At 27.6% G+C, this 23,314-nt stretch overlaps 1 protein-coding gene and 1 long non-coding RNA gene across 2 annotated transcripts in view; both read left to right on the forward strand.

The window, feature by feature from the left end:
- The first annotated feature begins 291 nt into the window (after positions 1–291).
- On the forward strand, positions 292–605 carry LOC135922418 (uncharacterized). Its single transcript, XR_010570885.1, has 2 exons — positions 292–434; positions 472–605. It is a non-coding gene; the product is annotated as an uncharacterized LOC135922418 (long non-coding RNA).
- A 3,495-nt stretch (positions 606–4,100) lies between these two features.
- LOC135931011 (arfaptin-2-like) overlaps positions 4,101–23,314 on the forward strand; it is a 31,914-nt gene continuing 12,700 nt past the window's right edge. The window contains exons 1-3 of the mRNA XM_065467857.1: positions 4,101–4,241; positions 12,883–13,391; positions 14,883–15,040. Coding sequence (XP_065323929.1) covers positions 4,208–4,241; positions 12,883–13,391; positions 14,883–15,040 — 701 coding nt within the window. The 5' untranslated portion in view covers positions 4,101–4,207. The remainder of the gene's footprint in view (positions 4,242–12,882; positions 13,392–14,882; positions 15,041–23,314) is intronic.

The following is a 23,314-nucleotide window of genomic DNA, read 5'->3' on the forward strand; positions in this document are numbered from 1 at the left end:
TAATACAGTCAAAACCGTTTAATTGCGAAAGCTTGGGACCGAAATATTTAAAAATTTCGCAATTATCCGATTTTTCGCAATTATACGATTAAAATTCAACAATTTATTTATTAAAAATCAGTTTGTGTTTTTTATAAAGATATTTATCATCTATATATATTTTAATCAAATAAGCCATCAAACTTTGCAATAAATACAATTTTTAATTAATGTAACCAACTATATATTTTAATTTGAATAAGTTATGTAACGAATAAAAAAACTAAATTTTAAAAATTTATCTTATTTGTTGAAACATATGATCATAGCTTTTTTTTTCTTCCCACCAATAATCCTATATTTTTATCGTCAAATCATCAAGTTATTATTTTATAAAAAGTATTCAATTAATTTAGATCAATCAAATAATATTAAAATATCTGAAGCACTTGAAAGTAATGTGATATATTTTGATATATATACTTTCTCTAGATCTAGACATGATTATAGACAGAAAGGAACAAAGAAAACAAGACTTAATTATAAAAAGATTGTAATTATTTATGTATTAGCATTATAGTTGTTGATAAATTATTTTTTATTGAATAAAATTATAATTAAATTTGTTTACTTGATTTTATCTCATTTTTTATTTAAGATATGTAAGAATTAAAGCAAAAAAAAGCTTTTATGAAAGATAATAACATTTTTTCCTTTACAATACCCTAATATTTATTTCCATTAATTTTAACTACTTTTGTCATTTTACCTTCATTAAATTTACTGAAATATAATTTTACACAAATATATTATCACTTTTTAAATTCTAATTTATTATTAAAGCCAAATTTTAAAATATTTTGCCTAAAAAACTGGAAACAATAAGATTAATATAAAAGAATTTAAGTTTATTAAGTGTTTTGTTTTCATTCACATGATATTTGATTTAAAATCCTATGCCTATTCAAATCTTATAAATTCTAATATTATAAATGTAAATGTATTAACAGACCATGCTGGAATGAAAGTTTATTAATGCTTTATAACATAAGATTTTATTTGAACTAATTTTATTATACATGTATCACAATTATTATAAAGTAATATAAGATTTAATAAAAATATTTTGTGATAAGAGTTTGGCTAGACTCTGGAGTAAATAATTCTTTTTCCACTATATTCTCTAGCTTTCTTATGATCAGATATCTCTAGGTTCCCTTCGTCATTCTTGGAGCTTTCATAACCTTCTATAAAAAATAAGATTAATTAAAATTTTAAGTAATTAAACCTTCCAACTCTAATCTTATCTGATTACAAATATCCTGATCATCTAAAATTCCATGGCAGCTAGCATCATCATCGTGTAACACATATTCTTCAAATATGGGATCAAATTCATCTTCTTCGTAGTCAGTTAATGCTATTTCATCCTCCGATTCCCAATCAAATGCCATAGACTTATCAAAAAATTTAGCTTCAATAAAACACTTTATGATTGTGGTACTTGTCACCTCACCCCATGCAAATTTTATAAGATAGAGGCTATCATATAGTGTAAATCTTTAAAAGAAATGGTGTCATTTCCTTCCATCAATGTTATCATTTTTCTCATGATACCCTTTCTATAATGACATTTAAAGGATCTAATTGCACCCATGTCCAATGGTTGAATTAATGATGTTGTATTTGCTGGTAAAAAAATTAATTTTATATTGTTAATTGTTAATTTTGTTTTGTGACAAGATGCATTGTCACAAAACAATAAAATTTTCTTCTTTAATGAGGAATCCCATTCTTTAAGAATATCTTCAAAAGTTGAGGTTGTCATCCAGCTGCTTTTATTGGAGTAGTATTTAACTGGTAATTTTTTATTTTTAAAGCACCTAGGGTTTTTAAATTTCCCTACAACATATAACTTTTTATCAGATCCATCCCCATTTATGATAAATAGAACTGTGACCTTTTCCTTGTCTGGTTTGAAGCCCAGTGGTTGAGTTCCACTAAATTCCATTGTGCCCTTTGGTAATGCTCGGTAGTATAGTCCTCATCACAATTGTAAATATTACTCCTTTGATAATCTTTAATCAGAGATGAGAGTGTATTTCTGCTCCATTCATTTGCATTAATAATATCTGCACTCCCCTTTTCATTGCAAACATTATGAAAATTTATATTCTGTCTTTTCCTAAATCTCTGCAACCAGCTGCTAGTAGGAATGCCTATAATTTATATATATATATTATAAAAACTTATAATTACCTTCATTGAATGTTTGGCTAAAAAACATAGCTTTTTCTAACATCACTAGCCCATTTAGACTGCAATTTTTACTTCGCATTTGTGTAAACCAAACCAATAAAGCTGCTTCTGTCTTTGGGTAACAACTCATTCTAACTCTTTTAGTTGTAGGAGGTTTATTCCTTAGAAATTGTGAGCATAGATTTTCTTTATTCGCTATTAAACGGTAGATTGTCGAGACGTGGCAATTGTAATTTGATTCTAATTGTGTTTTTGATGTAGTGTTTAATTTATCAATTATTTCTTTTTTATGCTTCAGGGTTAATGTTTGGAATGATTTTTTTACCATTTTTATATTAATTTCTGGCGTGGTAATGAATGAATGAATGAATGGAAAAAGGTTAAATAAAAAAAATGATGAATAATTTTTTTCGATAAATTTTTTTTATTTTTTCACTTATCCGATTAAATTAACGTTATTGTTATATAAATGGGACCTGAAAAATTTTGCAATTATCCGATATTTCGCAATTAACCGATTCGCAATTATAAATGTAATTTAACATTATACCATAGTAATTATTATCAAAATCGCGGGGTTTTTTCGCATTTAAAAGTTTTTGCACTTAAGCGATATGCAATTAAACGGTTTTAACTGTATATTGCAATTGTATTAGAAATGCGCCGAATTTTCAGCGCCAAAATTTCTGCGCCTAATTGACGTGAAACCCCGAATCAGAGTGCATTTATATATATATTAAATACATCATGGAGAAATGGATCTTCATTCATCTTCGATTTATTAAAAGCTGAATTACTTCTAACACAGTGGGGGGCTCATTTAAAAAATATACAAAATTAACAAAAAGGGAAGTAATTCTACCATAAAAGAGCAAAAGCACAAAAATGTAACTCTATATAGAATGTGCAAAAGGACTATATCTAAAAAATCTTAACATTTATTTAGAGGCTTTCCTAAGTTTTAGAGATCTTGAACCCCTTTGCCTTCTCCTAGTGAGCCATCTGGTCAAACAGAATTGAATTGATTGGGTAGCTGAATAAATTTCCCCCAAAAATGCAACTGTAAAAAAAATATTTCAATCGTATACAATAGTTTACTATATATAATATTTTTATTTTAGGATATATTGTAATAAGGATGTCCCGCGAGCCCCGTTTCAGCACCTTTTTTTGAAAATATCTATATGACATTAAAAATACGGCAGTTTTAGTATATAACACAAATTAAGGTTATTATAGATGTAAAATTTATTTGATAAAACAAAATCTTATAAGCATATACTTTAAAAATTGGCGTCTACTGTCTAAAATCAGAAAATTTCGCTCACCCCTTCAAAATCTTATATGTCCACCTAAAAAATATCGCTACCCAGACAATTATACTATGTTCATGTTATTATTAAAATATTAACCACCATTTCAAACAAAATCCTAATTATAACTCTTTCAAGCATCATAATTCAGATTAGAACGACTAAATATTTGTCGGGAATATTCAAGTAGTTGTTACATATGAATCTAAATAAGATCTGCGAAGCGAACGAATGATAGTCCTTATTAAGGCGAAAATCAACGGTTTTTTAGTTATCGTTCATAAGTAATAATAAATTAAGATAAGGGATGGTATCCTTAAAGAATTTAATAGCCGGACCATAAACCAACTAAAAGATAAGACAATAGTTACATCTTATATATTTCCATCCTAATATATTATTGCTTAAAAAAAAGTAAAAAATAGCTCTGGTTGAATTCAGGGGTATATATTAATTCCTGATAGGTTCTTCCATATCAATTACTCTAATGTTTGATTTATATTTTTATATTTGTTTTTATTATTTTCCAATGTTGAATGAGTGAATACCCCACGTTTTAATAACTGTCATATTATTTTCGGTATCATCTTTATTTATTAGTCTTCAATTGTTTAGAACATAATCATTCCATTGCGATTTATGCGAATTATAACATTATGAATCAAAAGAATATGGATTTTCATCAGCAAAGTAAGGAATATTCGATTAATAAATAATGGAATCATTTATATAAATGCTTATAATATTTTATTTTAATATATAAAATAACTTACAATTATATTGACAATCATTAATTAAAATTTCCCATATATAAACCTTGCATCTTGATGTAATAATTAATTATCAGCATATTCCCAAGATATATCAAATTTATAAATATATTAGCATGGATGCACTAATACTTTATAGTAATGGTGCATTTTTTCAATTTCCAGTGGCTGACACCAAAAATGATATAACCTTATAGTAAAATAAAAAAAATACATAAATTTTTTTAAACAGGTAAAATTGCTAAAATAAAAATTTGGAATTTTAAATATATCTCTTATAAAATTTTTAAAGATTACTTATTTGATTAAAACAATATTGATTTTATTATTTATAAATGGTGAAAAGAATTTAAATGAAATTGCAATTAAATAAGGAAATAATTGTATTGAAAAAATATAGCAATATAATAATTTTTCAAAAAATTAGGGCTTAATAAATTTTATTTGACTGACAGTAATTTAAAATTAATGAATAAATGTTGTGCTATTCAACAGTAAGCTCTGTTATAGAAATGATATATTATAATTCATAAACAAAAGTAGCATTGGTAGCCCAACTTTGTTTCATAATATAGGTGCATAGAAAGACAAATAGATGACATTTATGCATCTTGTATCTGATAAATGCTACTCTTAACAATTTTTGGGATATATTAAAACAATGAGAATATTTAAATTTAATTTCATGATATGATTTTGGCTTAATCCTATATAAAAATTTGACTGATTATATTGTAAAATTATACAACTTTGAAGCAAAATATTCCCTTGGTAACCAATGCATGGCAAAAGATTATAATAGAAAAACACTTGTAAAATTCCTTTCAACTTAAATTTGCTGCTTTAAGACATGTCCTAAAATGATAATTTTCTATCACCTATGCCTATATCTATAATATTAATTTTAATATTTTATACAATTATCTTTCTTATGATTATTAAAAATAACTAACCTAATTATTCTCATGTAATAAAAATATTGTCCCATGTTAATTATTGACATTCTTACAACATACGATAAGTAAATTAGTTAAAATAAAATTTTAATTTCTAAAAAATATTTTGGTAAAATAATTACATGTTCAAATTTTAAAATATTAATAAATAATGATATCTATAATATAATTTTTTTTGCATTTCCTAGATTTTTTAAAATAATTGGCATAATATTATCTGATTTGGAAACTGAATAGAGGTATTTTTAGAAAATAAATACCACAGACTCTGGAAAAACCCATTCCTTAATAATTTATCTAAAAAATTATAGTTATTAAATTTTTATTTTATTATCACCCAGTATCCCATTTCTTTAAATTATTTGTTTTACTAGTGGTTTACAATGGGTGGGTTTATGGCCCACAAGACTACCCATCCAATGGTTAAAATAATTAAATTTGATTTTCATTGCTCATTAGTCTAAAATTCTTTACCTGCCTTGATCTAAATTATTTACCCACTATTTATAAAAAAAACCATGCCAACTCATAAAAAATTTAAATATGCCCATTTTTTCAATTTTTTTAGCATCTAATAAAAAATAAAGATTCAGCTCCAGTGTTACACACCTACAAAAAGTTTTGTAATTTAGGAAATTCTATATTAAGCATTCAACCCATAGAAATTCAGATTATAAAAATCTAAATACATATGCTTCATGGGTTCATTTTCCAAGCAGCCAGAATGATCTGAGATCTTTTTCCCCTTCCCTTCTGTGTTTATATCATTTTTTCTCTCTTTCTCATATTAAGAAATATATATGTATCTTATTTTCTTATTTATATTTGTGATTTTAATATAAAAATTTTTCTTATATTTGTGATTCTAATTTATAAAAAAGTTCCTTTCTTAAATATTAATTTCTGTATGAATTAAATTGATTTTTCTCATAAATATATAATTATTAATTTATATCATTATTTAATCTATTTACACATTTATAATGTATTTATATTAGAGATCTGCAAAGTTAGGCCCGGCCCGTACCCGGCCCGAGATAACCCGGCCTAAACGGGCTTCGGGCCAGGCTCGTGCCTAATTCTATTTAAAATAATTGGGCCGGGCCGGGCCTAATATTTTTAAAAAAAATTCGGGCCAGGTCGGACCTTGGAAATTTTATTAAATATATCTAAATTTATCAATTTTATATTGAATTTTTTATGTAAAATAAAAAATTTTTTAATTTTTTGAAACTAAACGCTATATAACATATGTCTTTTATTTTAAGTAATTATAAAAATTAATTTCTGTATTTAAATAAATTTGGGCCAGGCCAGTAAATTTTTTTAAAATAAATTTCGTGTTCGGGCAGGGCCGGCAAAACTTTTTTAAAAATAATTTCGGGCTGGGCTTGAAAAATTAGGCTCTATGATATTTTGATTACAATTATAAATTAATTTTTATATTAATATATTTTAGATAGACAAATATACTTTATTTTTTATAAACATTTTGATATATAATTTTATAATAATATTTAATATATCGTTTGAGTGGCCTAATGGGTTAGATGTATGCTTGGAAACAGAGAGACACAGAGGACACAGGTTTCCTGTCAAGGAGAATAAAAACTTTCAGGTTTTTCTTCGATGACTGATGTGTAAAGACATATGGTAAGATGAATTTCGGAGCTTAGAGTTGACACCCCGGTCACCGACAGGCCTGGACAGCCGGGTGCTAAAGATACTTGTCCAATAAACAAAATGAAGGAAACAAATGGAAATATGAATATGAAAGCTAGGTTCCCTCCAAGCGACGAGCAGGGTGTAGACCTCCATCCTGCGAAAAGTAAAATAAAGGTCAAAGCACAAGATTAGCAAGTTTGAATATTGGGACACTTAAAGGTAAGACAAGAGAATTGTCATCAATGTTGAACAAGAGAAAAGTTTATATAGCATGCATACAAGAGACAAAATGGAAAGGTCAGATGATTGGAGATGGGTATAAATCGTACTATAATGGAATTGTTAGCAATAGGAACTGTGGCATCCTCCTCAGTCAAGATCTAACCTCCTCAGTAGTAGAAGTCAACAGGATCTCTGTTAGATTAATGAAGATAAAACTCTGCATTGGTCAATCAATACTACACATCCTTTCAGTATATGCTCCTCAAACGGGTTGCAAGGAAGAAGAGAAAGATAACTTTAGTGCTATCCTCGATGAAGCTGTAATGGAAATCCCTAAGGATGACCTAGTCATAATAGGTGGTGACTTTAATGCACATGTGGGAAAAACAAGAGATAGCTACAAAAGGCATCATGGTGGTTTTGGATACAGAGAAAGAAATGATAAAGGAAAGCATGTACTGAAATTTGCGCAAGTCTTCGACCTTGCCTTAATTAACACCTACTATAGGAAAAAAGACAGTCATTTAATAACATATGAAAGTGGTACAAGGAAAACACAGATAGATTACATGCTTATCTCTCGCAGAAGATTAAAAGATGTAATAGACTGCAAAGTCATCCCAGGAGGAGATATAGCCGTTCAACACAAGCTACTAGTCATGGATTTACACATCACAAATAAATCCACTCAAAACAAGTTAAAATTGGAACCATGCATCAAATGGGGTTAATTAAAAACAATGACAGATGCCTTTGCAATCAATGCAATAATTGAAACAATAGATTCCTCACAAATCAGTGAAAAAATGTGGACAGACCTTTCATCCAGATTAATAGACACTGCCAAATCGACACTAGGCTTGACAAAGGATTCAACAAATCATACAAAGAACTTTGGTGGTGAAATGAAGAGGTACTAACCACTATACAGGAGAAAAAAGCCTTTTATAAAATATGATACAAATCCAAAAACTCAGATGACAAGACAAGATACGAAAAATCTAAGAGAATAGCTACAAAGGCGGTGGCTAGGGCCAAATCTATGGCATACGATGACATGTATGAAGAACTACATACCAAAGAAGGGCAAAATAAAATATACAGATTAGCCAAACAGCGAGAAAAGTATTCTAGGGTTATAAATGGAGCTCCGAAACTAATCAAAAATAAAGATGGGAAATTGATAATAAAGGAAAAAGAAATTAATGAATAGATGGAAAGAATATTTTCAGGAGCTTCTCAACTTTAATCCCCACATACTATATCTAGACGAACACTCCCCATGTCAAAACCTTGTCCAACCTATATCAAAACAAGAAATAATCACATGCCTCAAGCATTCCGTAGCACAACAGGTAAAGGGTCGGCTCTCAGCCCACTTCTCTTCATTACAGTAATATATGTATTAGCACAGTCTTTACCTCAAACAGTCCTGTGGAATATGATATTTGCAGATGATATTGTGATACTTGCCGAATCCAAGGATGAAATAAAAGAAAGATTAGTGAGTTGGATAAATATCCTAGAAAAGCACGGACTAAATGTAAATAGAGAAAAGACCGAGTATATAGTGATAGGAGGAGATGAAACAGAGAGTATTGATATAAATGAATGGCAGATATCGGCAATTGAAAGCTGCAAATATTTGGGCCCACCATACAAACAAACGGCACAATAGAAAAAGAGATAAAGAGTAAAATTAATCAAGAGTGGTTAAAATGCAGATCTTTATCTGGAGTGCTATTTGACAAAAGAATTCCACCAAATTAAAGGGAAAAATTTACAGTTCCATAGTTCAACCAACTATTCTATATAGTTCGGAAACATGGCCAACCAAGGAATCAGACGAGAGAAGTCTACAAACTTGGAGATGAGAATGCTGAGGATGATTGCTGGGTAACAAGAAAGGATAAAGTGCACAGTACAAGAATACTAAGTAGTTTAAAGGTAGTGCCCATTAAGACTAAGTTAATGGTAAACAGACTTAGGTAATATGGGCACACAATGAGAAGGCCTATGAACTACATTGAAAATTAGGTTGAGAGTTTGGAAGTGATGGGCAAATGTAAAAGAGGAAGGCCAAAACTTCAATGGGGCCATAAAGTTAGAGCCAATATAAAGAAGTATAAATTAGATAAAAGAGATTGTATGAATAACATAAAGTGGAGAGAGATGTTGAAGGAGCTTACCACCAGAAAAGGTGAAAGCTAAAGAGAAAAAAATAAAATTAATATTTAATATCTTTTAATTTTAAAATAAATTGTTAGAAAAAATATTTTAAAAAAGATAAGGAATTTATTTCAATTAAAATATTTTGAAAAAATATAAAATTAATATTGAAATTATTTGTAATTATAATACATAATGAATCCACATTTTCTGGATTTGAATACATTCTTCTTAGTTCTAAAAACATCCCAGCATTACTTAATCCTCTTTTCAGAATAAGCACATTGCTGGAATTGGTAATATTTTTCTAGCTAATCTTAATTGCTTAGGTAAATCTTTTTCTTGTCATTTCCACCAGGATCTTCCTCAGATGAGATCCTTAGATAAAAAGTGAGGCCATAATAAATTTAAAAAAAATAATTTAAAATTTTAATTAATTGTTTAAATATTGTAAACTAAACGAAGTAGCCTAAAATCTTGTTGGATTATACAAATTAAACTCATTACTTTAAGAGTTATATTTTGTTATGTCATTAGGTACAATGCTCTCCTTTCATCCTCTCACCTGTTGTGGTTTAATTTTAATGTTGTTGCTATCTATTTCAAACATTGCATTTATAATTTAATACCCTCTAATTGAATTCTCTTTGCTTTGGGGGGTAAAATCAGATTTTTATCCACTTTAATATTATATTCTTCCATGCAAATTAATTCCAACATGTTTTCGATATATTTTTTTACTTCATTAATTTTTATAAGAACTTTGGTATTAAAAATTTTGAAATTTTATGGAACATATTTTCTTTAATGTTTACCTAAATTATTTTAAATAACAAATAAAAATAAAAAATTTTTTTAACCTTTAGGCTTTTTAAAATTTTTTAAACCCACAACCCTCTTATAATTTAACTTTTTTTAGCCTTGCCTGCCATTGAATTTTTGAAAAATTTTTATTTCGCCTAAAAATCCACCAGTTGCATACCTCTAAATTTTACATTATACATATTTTTTTAAGGGCTGTGCCGATATTAAACATCGATCGGACCGGTAACGTTATTTAACGTTTTCTAAAAATATCGGATCGGGCCGATACCTGTAAAAACCGATCCGATTCGATCTTTTTAACTTTTTTTTGTTATTTTATGTTATGTTTATTTATTTTACATTATTATAATATTTTCTAAATAATTTTTTAAAATTTTATTTCTTTTTTAAAAATAGATTTATAGTATTTTATAGTGTTGTTAAAGGGCTCGTTTTGAACCGATTTTTAAAAACGGCTAACTCAGTATTTTATCCAGAATAATATTACGCAAGCATGAAGATTTTGTTTGTAGGAGGAACAAAGGTTTGGACAACTATTAACGAAATCTCGAGACTTAAGCAATACTTTTCTGGCTAAAATATTGAGTTAGCCATTTTTAAAAATCGGCTCAAAACGAGCCGTTTAACAACACTAGTATTTTAAAAGTTTTTTTTTATAAAAATAGAAAGGAACACCCAAAGTTTTATTTATTTTAAATTTTTTCAAATAACGCCAATTTTTTTATTTATACTTTAAATAAAAGAATTTTTTTTAAATATGGTATCTGAATTGTGGAAATATTTACAAAAGACAAAGATAATTTTGCAAAACGCGTTATCTGCGGAATCATCTGAGTCTGCCTTCAGTACGGCAGGAGATATATATAGTCCATATCGTAGAAGCTTATTTTATTTAAAAAATCTAATATTATATATTAAATATTACAATTTTATAATTCATACCAACATAAAATGGATATATTATTAAATATATTTTTTTTATTATAGTCTTAATTGTAGAAATAAAAAATTAAATTAAATTCATAATTCGATTTTTTGCATAAAAAATATTGATTTCTTAATTACATTTGGTTCAAACGGGGGTGATTAAAAATCAGTATAAATATCGGATCGGTTTTGAAGCAATATCGGATCGGATGGTGAAAAATATGTAGATCGGCACAGCCCTACTTTTTTTTATAAAAGTATTGCTGTTCTATTGTTAGATTCATTTTGGTCTTAACTTGTAATGATAATAAAACTATTAAAATGTTTTGTTATTATAATTCAATACATAAATCTGGAGCAGAAATTTGAATATTCATAAGCTTTAATAAACTATTTAGCAAATAGTTGTTCAAAGTTTTAACTGAATTAATATAAAAAGGAGGTGTTTGACAGATGTATTTAATACGAATGTTCTGGGATTTATACTCTTTAAAATTAGATTGATGTGCCATTTTTTATTTTCTTAGAGCTAAAAATTTTATAAAATTGTTTAAAACATATTTGCTAATTAATAAATATGCGAAATATTAGAGAAAATGAATATATATAAAAATAATAAGTAAAATTTGTATATTATAATATAATAAAATAGAATGAAATAATATTTATTCAGGGACGCATCTCTGAACGTTCTGGAACTTGGAATTGGGAACAGAACAGGAATAAAAAACTCAAAGTGCCCTTCTTCCGGGCTGCTGTATGTGCACATTATATCTGAGATAAACGACCTATGACTAAAAAGCAAAAAAAAAAGAAACATGATTTGATTATATGCGAAGATCATCTATCCAAAACGATGAAAGGCATTGTTCAATAAACATTAAACGATTACCTTTCTCTGACATGAATAATTTATCAGTCATGATGGTACATAGTGCCGAAAGATAGCTCTAATTCAGCTCAGCAAGTGCATGAACAAATGACTCGAGCATTGAGGTCCGAGATTATATTTTTTTCTGTAACCTTAGAATTCGGTCCATTCATTTTATAGTCAATCTCAAAAAAGGTATTTACCAACTTGGCACCAAGATCAAGAAAATTTATTGCTGAGATTTATAAATCGATTTGTGTTTGGAAGTGTAAATTTGCTTTTGATGGCCATTTAAAAAGGGAAGACGGTCTATCCAAACATTATAATGACTATGTTCCTGCAACAAATGTGTTTTTTAGAAATATAAACAGACATGGGCGGGCTTTTTATAAATATTATAACCATGGAGCAGACACCCTTTATGTTATGGACCTCCCTTTTTAAAACAAATATATTTATTGATAATTCTTCCTTCATTAACCTTTTTTCAACGATAAAAGGATGGGTGATATTTACCCATCGCAAATTACCCCCCCCCCACCCCATTTATGTACTTATATTTATCGCATCAGGATGTAAAAATTTGAGGTAAATGAATGTTGCTAACATCTTATAAATATACTAAACATGTGTTATCATAAATCGAACACTTGCTAAGGTACTTGTTTTATTCGCAACGTTTTAAAGAAAATTAGATACCCCTCACCCCCACCCCCCTAAAAATTTAATTTGATATGAGAACCTTATAATAGCCATATTTATTCAGCAACCCAACTTATACAATAACCTAATATTTTACCCTGAACATTGTATGTTAAAGTAGTACCCGCCCCATGACAGCTTGGCTCTATGGCTTCCCCATTCAGTTCTTTCTACATCCCTATCCTACCCTAATATAATTATCTAATTTAAAAAAACACATGTAGAAACCATTCCTGCCACTTTAGCCTTCCACACAAACTACAGCAATGGGACCGACAATTTAATCGATTTGAGTCGCGCATATAATCCAATTCCTGCTGCCCTTTCTTCTTCCGGGACTAGCAAAAACGCAATGGAAAACACATCGCACGACAACAACACGTCGCCCAACAACAATTGTCACGAGACCGCCGGAGTTTTAGACGGAATGCCCGAGGCTCTACTACTCAAATTGGGCATAAACCCAGATAAGTTAGAGGAGATAAAACACTGGAGCCTGTCGACGCTCAAGTGCACGAAACAGTTGGTACTTCAGCACTTGGGTAACGGCGTTCGGACGATCGATCTTGATCTCGAATCCCGCGTTCAGGTACTCCGCGACACTAAACACAAGTACACTCAGCTGATAACGCTCGTGAGGGTCTTTTCGTCCCATCTTTACCATGCCAAGGAGGCCCAAAACTGTTTGAGCGAACTTTTCGGGGAACTGGCTCAAAAATCCCCTGAACTTCAGGTGAAAAAAGAATGAGATATATGTTGTTATGAAAAATCTGAATTGAATGCGTTTATTTTGGAACCACATTTTAAAATCATAGTGGGATGTGATGCGGCGTGATTTAACAGCTGATTGATTTTATATAAATCTTGAGATCGAATTTTTTTTATTATAAATTTTATCTTTATTCCAATCATAATGATAATCTAATAATTATTAATTATTACTAATAAAGAGATAAAAGATTTTTATAAACTATCGGCTGTTAATTTTGGGCTCACGTTTGACGCGATGTTTCGCCATTTATTACCTAATCTAGTTAATAAAAATAATTTATATTTATAATAATTTATTTCAAAATAAGTTATAATTAATCGCATTAATAAAATTTATGAACTCGATTCATCTGTTAAATCGCGTTCGTTCTTAATTCAGCCCTAGGCAACATTAAAACGTTTCCAATCTAGATGGCATTATTTAAATTTTAAAGGCCTTATAATAATGTAAATACATCAACGCTTCCTTCCATATCTCCCTTAAAAAAATGACGCATGCATCTAAATTTCGTAATAATTTATAAAGCGCGAATATTATCGTTGCATTTTTGAAGCGTTAAAAGAAACCTCATTAAATGTGACGCTTACATACAGCCCTAGAATATGTGTAGAATGTGGATAGGAAATCTCACGTAATTTGACGCCATATCAAACAGACAAAAATGTCCCTGACTAAGAGACGACCGGTCTGGTGTCATTTACACCCGGAATTCTAGAGAGAGAAATTAGGCCCAACAGATTATAGTTTATTTTTCGATCCGAACCCGGCCCTGCTTGAAATTTTTATTCATTTTTAGGTTCGAGCTGGGTTCGGCATTTTTTGAATAGAAATTTAATCCCATTCCCGACTTAGGGCTGACTTCCAGGACTCTAAGGGAAATATACTAATATTTAAACTTTGTCAAAAACATTAAATTCTAAAATTTACAAATTTTATCGAAAAACGCGAAATAAGAAAAAAAATATGGTGTTTCAAGACACAGCTTTATTTTATAGTCGCTAATGTTCTAACTAAATTTATTATTTACATAGGTGTTTCGCTTAATTGTTTATTTAGGTGTTTCGGCACCATTTTTCTTTTTTTAAATTTAGATATTTTTTATAAAATTAAAATTTTTTTTATATTATTATTTTTTTCCATAATTTTAATTACGTTTCTTATATTATAATATCATGTATAAATAACCTTATATCTTATTATAGGCGAAATGTTATTTAATATAAGAAAGTTTATTTATAATCGATAAATTTAACGTAAGGAATTATTGTAATTTAAGAAGAGAAGAAAAAAATTACTAATTTTTTATTGTATTTAAACGCAAAATAGACCGAAGGCTCATCCGCCTCGAGGCTCGGTCCGAATCAAATAAAAAAAATTACATGGGGCCGTTGACTCTGTCTGTTCCTATTTAACATTTATATTTTAAAAATAAAACAAATATTGGAAAATTAGGAAGAATTTTCTTATAACGCCGAAACGCAAAAAGTTATCAGCAGGAATATGGAATCCTTCATTCAAGCGTTAAATTTTTTCGTCTCCAATATCAGCACGCTTGTCAACAAAACCATTGAAGACACGCTTCTCACAGTCAAGCAATATGAATCCATTAGGTGTTTATTTTATATAAGATATGTATATATGTTTGAAAATTCGAGAGATAAAGAAGGGATAGAAAGAAAGGATTCTCGACTTTAAGATCAGAAACCCGGGTCGGTCTTAATTGGACCTTCTTTATTAGAGCCGTTTAGGAATATGATTTGATTTGGAGCCAAATATCCCTTTTTTTCGATCTTTCCATCATTGTTTTTTAAAAAAAGGCACATTATATTTTTGAATGTGCCAAAATTTTGAAATCGATGCCGGGTCGTAAAATGACCACCGATTATTAATTAACCTGGTTGGCAAATGGATCCTTTTTTTGGGTCCCCGAGAAACACAAAAGCATACGTACCACAATTATATCGTTAGTGTTTTTGCTAGGGATGTACCGATATATTTATTGGATCGGATCGGGCCGTTATTTCACCCATTTTAAAGTATCGGTTATAGGCCAATATTATAAAATTTGCCGATCCGATTAGATATAGAATAGCGTCTTTAACAAAATAAAATGTTATAATATTTTTTAAAAAAGTTATATCTAAAATCATTTATTTTTATAAATAAAATCGAAATCCATTTTTATATGTAATTTTTTTAATAATAATTAATTAGTAAACATTCTTTCATATTGTTATTTTTTTGCGCATTCTGTTTATAAAAGTGTGCGTTGATAATCTCTTCAGAATCTGTTTTTAGTGAAGCTGGTGATATTGATAGTTACCATCGCCGCAGGCTGACCTCTGATAAATTGGAAATATTGGTATTTCTAAAAAGAAATTTTCGATATATTAATGCTAAATATTATTTTAAATATTTATTTTAAATTTCTTAATATATTTGTTTATTACTTATTTTGTATATAGATTAATGTTATTATTTATTATATAAAAGTGATTTAACAATAAAAATATTTTATATAATTTTAAAATTGCAATTGAATTGAATATAAACTATAACTGATCATTATAATATATTTAAATGACATAAGTTATGGTATAGTTAAATTATAGATGTTATACTAATAAAAAGTATATTAAAAATTAAAACCATTGGTATCTTTACATAATACAAAATTAAATATGATATCGGATCGGTAACCGGCCGATATTAATTTAATATCGGATCGGTAACCGGCCGATATTAATCTATTATCGGATTGGATCGGATCGGCCTATAAAAAATGGTATCGGTACACCCCTAGTTTTTACTTTGTGTTGGACACAAAAATTTTCCTTAAATACATTTAGGTAGTAAACCTAACTTAATAAAAATGAACATACATATATATTGGAGTTGCACCGACACAACCATTATAGCGATTAGGGGAAGAGAGCAAGGATATAATGGCCCCAATATTGGCGCATTTCTGATACATATTACGATAGTAAGATTTAGAAAATTAAAATAAATTTTAATAATTTCCTAATACGCTTGCAGCCCTTAAGGCCAGTGAAAATTTTTTATCAGGTCTTTTGTATTTATTTTTTTACCCAGCTCAGCTTTTTAATAATCTAGATTGATATAAGTATATGTTCTCTATATTATAACCTTAGCTCGCATCACTATGGTATATCTTTAGAGCCCTTACTACAAGGGGCCATTTTGCGAAATGGTTTTTTTGCTTTTTATGCTTATACATACATTAATTTTTTTATTACATAAATTATGCTTAATATTCCCTAATTCGGTCATTTATTACAAATTATATATTTTACTATAAATCTATTACGTAAGGTATTCCTTAATTCATAATTCATTGTTTATTCACGAAATTGCATTTTAGAAATGGCGAATTTACTAATATGTTAATATTATTCTAATCCTAAATAAAGTTTTAGATGTAAAAAATATTAACCTAAAAATTTAACGTTATCTGTGTATTTTAGTTTTATATTTATTTACCTTTTATTTTTTTAATTCTCAATTTTCGCGAATTTTATATGGGTGTCGTTACCCTACTAAATTTAAAAAAGGGCTTTTGAGTTAAAACAAAAATATCAAATTTTATGAATATAACAAAAACACTTTTTTGTTTAGTTACGTGATATTGCCACTAATTAGAAAATGGGCAAATTTGCTCACAACGCCTCGTGAAAATATTTTATAATTAGGGATGTTTTTTTCAATTATTTTTTTTAATATCATTACAAAACCATATAGAAAATAAAATCTATTAATATTTTTTTGGATATTATTTTTAAATTGAGTTTATAGAAATATTTTTATTTTATTATTTTTTTTAGAAAATTAATTTAATACATTTAATTTCTTAGTGCTAAATTTCGTTTAATAATGATTTTTAAGCTTATTTTATTTTTTTTCGCCGTTTTTTCTCGTTTTTTAACATTTCATTTATAACATGTGATGTGTAATTAATATTTGTAATTTATCATTACTTTAGTAATGTCTTATATATAGCAGTGATTCACGAACCTTGAACCCCTAACATGGTTAGACCCATTTTTTGATGAACTGGACTAAATTCGATTCCTTTTAACTATTCGGCTTAAAATCTAACATAAAAACATATAAAATGGGTTCGGTTCGGCGTCAATAATATTTAACATCATCCGATTTAAATTTTATTATTTTGACTAAACATTTTTACCAATAAGTAACGAATCTAAAGCTAGTTATATATTTACAGGGACCCGAAGTGAACCGGAATGACCCGTTAAACCTTTATAAATTCTAAACTCTAACCAAACCGATATAATAATTTTTTGAAGGAGTAAAAAGAACCTTTATAAAAAGTTAAACCGGTTTCAGCCAAAATAAAATAAGTATTTTTTCATTTTTTTCCCTGTGGTGTATTACATATTTTACCATATCTGCGTCGTTATTTATAATTATTAAATGAACAAAATATTTGTTTAATATCCATAAGATATGTATTAATTGTTTCCCTATGACTTAAATTGGTGGAAATTTTATGTCCCCAAAAAATTTTCTGATCCACAATCTATTAACTTCTTCATATAGTATTTGAGCACTCCTCTTTTCTCTATTTTAGTATGCAAAATATTTAATTTATCAATTTTTGATTTAGTTTCATTTATTTAATTAAACTAAAAAATATCAGTTTTATGTATTGGAAAAAAATTTGAATATCCAGAATTATATAAATGCTCTTATAGTACTTGCGGTTCCCGTAACACAAATTTCTGTTGGAAGGGCCTTTTCGGGGCTAATATTTATGTCATTATCACACTAACAAATATGAATCCACTTATATTAAAAAATATATACATTCAAATAATATATTTAAAAATGAGTATTCTTACATATTTTTTTATATATATTATTCATAGTATAAATAAAATAAATTAATTTCATATCTATTTTATAAATAAACAATAACCTAAGTTATAGCAAAAATTTTATATTCATAATTAAAATCATTATACGATGGTGTTGCTTCATTAAAAATAATTTTAAAAATATCTAATATTAATGAACCTTTACAATTAACTGAACCGAACCGTAACTTTATAAATTTTTTCTTAAGAACCGTAACCATTATAATTTTTTGCATACTGAACCGTTATAAATAAAAGTTCGGGTCCCTGTATATTTATGACAAACTAAATTTATTCCCAAATTTAAAATTAGTGTTTATTAAATATAATATCTCACATCAAGCACTCCTTCGGCAAATTTGACTAGGGAAACTTATTTTTTTGTGAAAATTAGCACATCTTTTAGACATTAATTTTGAAAATAGATTATTGTTTAAATAAAGTCAAATGAAAATTCATAAATTTAAATTTTTTATGAAATTTTTATATCGTTTCGGTGCAAGTATATAAATAATATATTGTGATATTTATTTTTCGCAAATTAATTTTACCACTATAGTATATTTTAACCAGTGCAATTATTTCTTTATATAAATTGTATTTTTATGCAAATTAATTTGATTAAAAATTTTAAATCGCTAAATTATTTCGTATAAATAAAAAAAAATTATATTAAAAATTCCGAATTACATAAATATTTTATAAAGTAACTTGGTAACTATTTGTATTTATAGCCCAGAGTTGTTAATCGCTGCTTTTAAAAGTAGCGCGCTACCGCTATCGTTATTTATAAAAAAAGTAGTGCGCTATTAGCTACTTTTTATAATAAATTTGTTTTTTTTTGCCTATAATGTTATTGTATAGTAAATATATAAAAATCAACATTTATAAATATTAAAATATAGTTAGTTTTGATTATAAAAAAATTTATGTAATAAAAATAAATATTTATGGTAATTTGTTGCATTTTATAAGTTTTTACCTTTTGTTATGTGTCCAACTATCTGCCGTGGTACATATATATGATATATCTGATAACTCTACTATTAGAGCATCTTTCATCATTTTAAAGTTATCTGGTATTTTATTCATTAGTGTCTGGCGACATTAAATTGTTGTACCAGTGGATAGATTTTTAATCATCATGGTAAATGATGGATTATCAACCAAGGACATTGGCTGAACTGTATCAATTATAAAATCAACAATAATTATCAGCCAATTTCTGAGAAATATTGGCATTGTATTATTAATTAATTTGGTTTGAATTGAATTAGTCTTTTTGGATGTAGAGCCGCCTATTCTAAAATTATTTAGATGTTTCTCCATTTCCTTAAAACTATTGGCATGAACAGTCTTATAAAAAATACTATTAGAATGTAAAAATGACAATTTACCTTTAGGTGTTTCTTGAGGTTATAACTGATTGATTTGAGGAAATATTTTTACATTTAAACAAATAAATTTGAAGCCAGTTTTTAGTTTTTATATTTATTTAAAAAAATTTTTCAAATCTAGGGAATGGGAAATTTGTATTATAGCTATTAAGAACATTTTCTTCCCTGGTATCTTCCGTTTCATTAATATTGTCTGAATCACTTTCAACGATTTGGATATCCATAGGCGATGACATTTTAAATTATTAACAGATTTAGGTTTATAATACAAATGAAAATATAAATTACAAATTGAAAATATATTTCAATTTCAAAATTAAATAATAAATCATAAAAATTATAATTAATTATGATATTATATTTAAATTTTCATGTTTATACTTACCTTCATTACATTTTTTTCAAATCAAGTAGCGCGCTTAAAAATTTAATGATTACAAAAATAGCCGCTATTAGCTATAGCTATCAAAAAAGATAGCGCGTAGCTTTAACAACTCTGTTATAGCTTAGTAATATGGATTTTAGCCAAATATATATTCCCTCGAGATTTCGCCAAAACCAGGCAAAAAGTTTGGCCCTCTTGGCAAAATCTCCTGGCTTCGAAAAAATATTTTATTCATTTTTTAAAAAATCACTCAAATCGAGGTTTTAACAATACTATGCGGTAACTGGTTACTTTAAAAAAATGTAAGAAGTTACTTTTCTAAAGTAACTTTTAACAATACTAGAAAAAAAGGTAATAACATATTAAAAAATTTCACTTACTATTTAAAAATAACATGTACACAATAGCTATAATAGGTACATATATAAATTAATATTTAATTTAAAATATCAAATTATATAATATTCGACAAATCTTTTTTTTTATTCTGAAGTTCTATCCAATTTAATGAATGGTTATATAATGTATTATATATAAAAACTAATATAATTCAAAATATTTAAAAAATAGAATAATACGAAATTAATAATATATGAATTTTTAAAAAGGGAAATAGATTTAAAAAAAAATAAAGCTACGTGACTCGCGAATTGTTAAAATATTTGAATGACAATAATTTAATGAAGATATAAAAATTATTTGAGGATAGGGCCTCATGACCGAAGTCGCTAAAGTAGAGGTATCACTCAGAACGAAGTGTATTTTGTTTATAGGTGAATATTTGTTCCTCCTCGTTTTTTCGGAGGAAGATTAGATTCGGCAAGCACGTTGATGCACGTTTACGCTTTGTTTAAAATTAGATGTAATACACATATACTCCAGTATACCCCATTCATTTCTATTTTTTTAATTAAGAACATATTAACAACTTTGCTTGTTATAAATTAGTTTTTCCGACACTAGGTATTGATATCACTTACGTTAGATTAGGTTAAGAACATACCCAGAGCGCTAGCGTTTGAAAAATTGACCTTTTGGTATTCATTTTTAAAACAAAATTAATACTATAAATGTAAATAGATAGTTATAAAATTTTACAGAGTTTAAAAGATATTATATATATATATCAGAGACCATCAGATACCTGGGCTAGGTCTAAAAATTTTTTTTTAAATACTCGGGACAAGCCTAAAATATATTTTATATATAATATTGGGCCGTATATTTTAAAAACTATAAAAATTAAAAATAAATGTAATATGTTTTAGAATCTGGCCAGGCGGAAAAATATTTTTTTAAAAAGATCGGTTGGGCCGTGAAGATGGTATCTGCAGATGATATATACAATTTAATATTATTTTAAAATATAGAAATTCTAAATTAATATGCTATATTTGCTATCTTCTTGCATTACGTTCTTAAGGCCTAACCCTCTGGTATGCCCTAAGTCTTAGTATTTGTAAGACGCTACTAAAATCGATATTAGTCGATCAAGTCAATTTTATTATTTATTCAATCAATATCAAAAGATAAATTCAAAATAAACAAGTCTCGTAAAACAAAGCCCTGCTTAGACCTGAAGCTCGGCCCAAGGCCTAAAAATTAAAAATCGCGGTCGGAAAAAAATTGAGCTTGCAGGGCTGTTATATAAAGACTAGCTGATAGCCCTTCAAAAATGACGGGGAATCAGAATTTTCGCCTTTATTTAATGATGGATAAATAATAGATTTTACCTTTATTTAACAATGGTTTTTTAGATGAAGGGTTATTCTAAAATTTTCCATTATTTATTATAAAATTTATTAAGTATATGGTTTAGTAATTTTAATTTATGCGCATAATAAAAACTCTTTAAAAATATTTCTTATTCATTTGTATTTGTAATTTATAATCTAAAAAATATATTCTTGCTAGATGAGAGTTTAAATTATCTTCAAGCAACATTTGAAACAGATATTAAAAATGGACAAAAAATTAAATAAATCCAATGATAATTTATTGAATGTATAGACATCAAATTTTATATTTTACTCTCTAATCAGAACCTCTAGAAGAATTGGAATGTTTCAAATGGATGGAAATTAAAAATGTTCCCAAGTAGTCAGATTTAGAAATTTTTATAAAAAAATAAAAATGTTTCTTTAGATGAGTCAAAGTTGTTCAGCCAATTTTGCAACTTTAAATTATTTATTACAAATAAAATCAGACGTGTTGAATATTTAAAACCTGCTCTTCACCAAAAATGGGTCAAATTTATTTTATATCCCAATCCTTCGACAATGTAGTGAACTGCTATTATAGCAGGCTTTATTTTTTTCTATATCAGCTCATAATGCCAACGTTGAAAAATCTTTTCTTTAATCAATAATCAAATGAGAGAAATATATTATCCATATGTATTCTTCCAAGATTTCTATAAATTTTTAGAAAAAAGACCAAATATATTATGGAAAATATGGAATAAAAAAATATGATTTTTAAGTTATGATATTTGTAAAAAAAAAATTTACCCAGACACAATGGTTTTTGTCCTCTCACTTCTTATAAAATCTACACTCATCAAGAATTATTTATAAGCTTTTGAAACCTTCATAAATACTTATAAAAAGACCTGAAGTCTACGTATCATTTAGGATTTGGTGTTAAATGAGAAGGCAAAATAGCTTCACATGCCATTTGTATTATATTCAGAATTCTCCTCCTATGGCTATTATCAAAGTAGACTTTAAAATGCTTTCAATAGCAAATTTATTGAACATTTCGTAAATTTTTTTTTATCCCAAATTTCGTGATTATTCAAAATTCCTAGAGACATACTATAACATTAAAGCTCTCCATTATTCAGTCCACGTGTCATTGATTTTGAAGGATCCAGCAGGGGGCCACATGTCCTCATTTATTTTACCTTGGTATTCATGATCTCATCCATTATCTTAAATCTAAATTTGATTTGGTGTATATTAGGAATCTTGATGATGGAACAAGCTGTGGAGCTTTTCCCAAAATATTGGTTTTCAATTTCTTAAACCAATTTTAATAGACTCATTCTTAATAAGTCCAAATCTGCTTCCATGATGACAATTTTAAAGCCATTATTATCTATTTGAAAATAAATTTAAAAAATCCATACCAGGCAATGCCAAAATTTAAAAAAAAAATCCAGGGTTGCAAATGGTACCTACAGGTCTCTGCAGATATATT

This window comes from Gordionus sp. m RMFG-2023, chromosome 1 (assembly GCF_954871325.1).
Source record: "Gordionus sp. m RMFG-2023 chromosome 1, tfGorSpeb1-WG-v2, whole genome shotgun sequence".
In the NCBI taxonomy this organism is placed as follows: domain Eukaryota; kingdom Metazoa; phylum Nematomorpha; class Gordioida; order Chordodea; family Parachordodidae; genus Gordionus; species Gordionus sp. m RMFG-2023.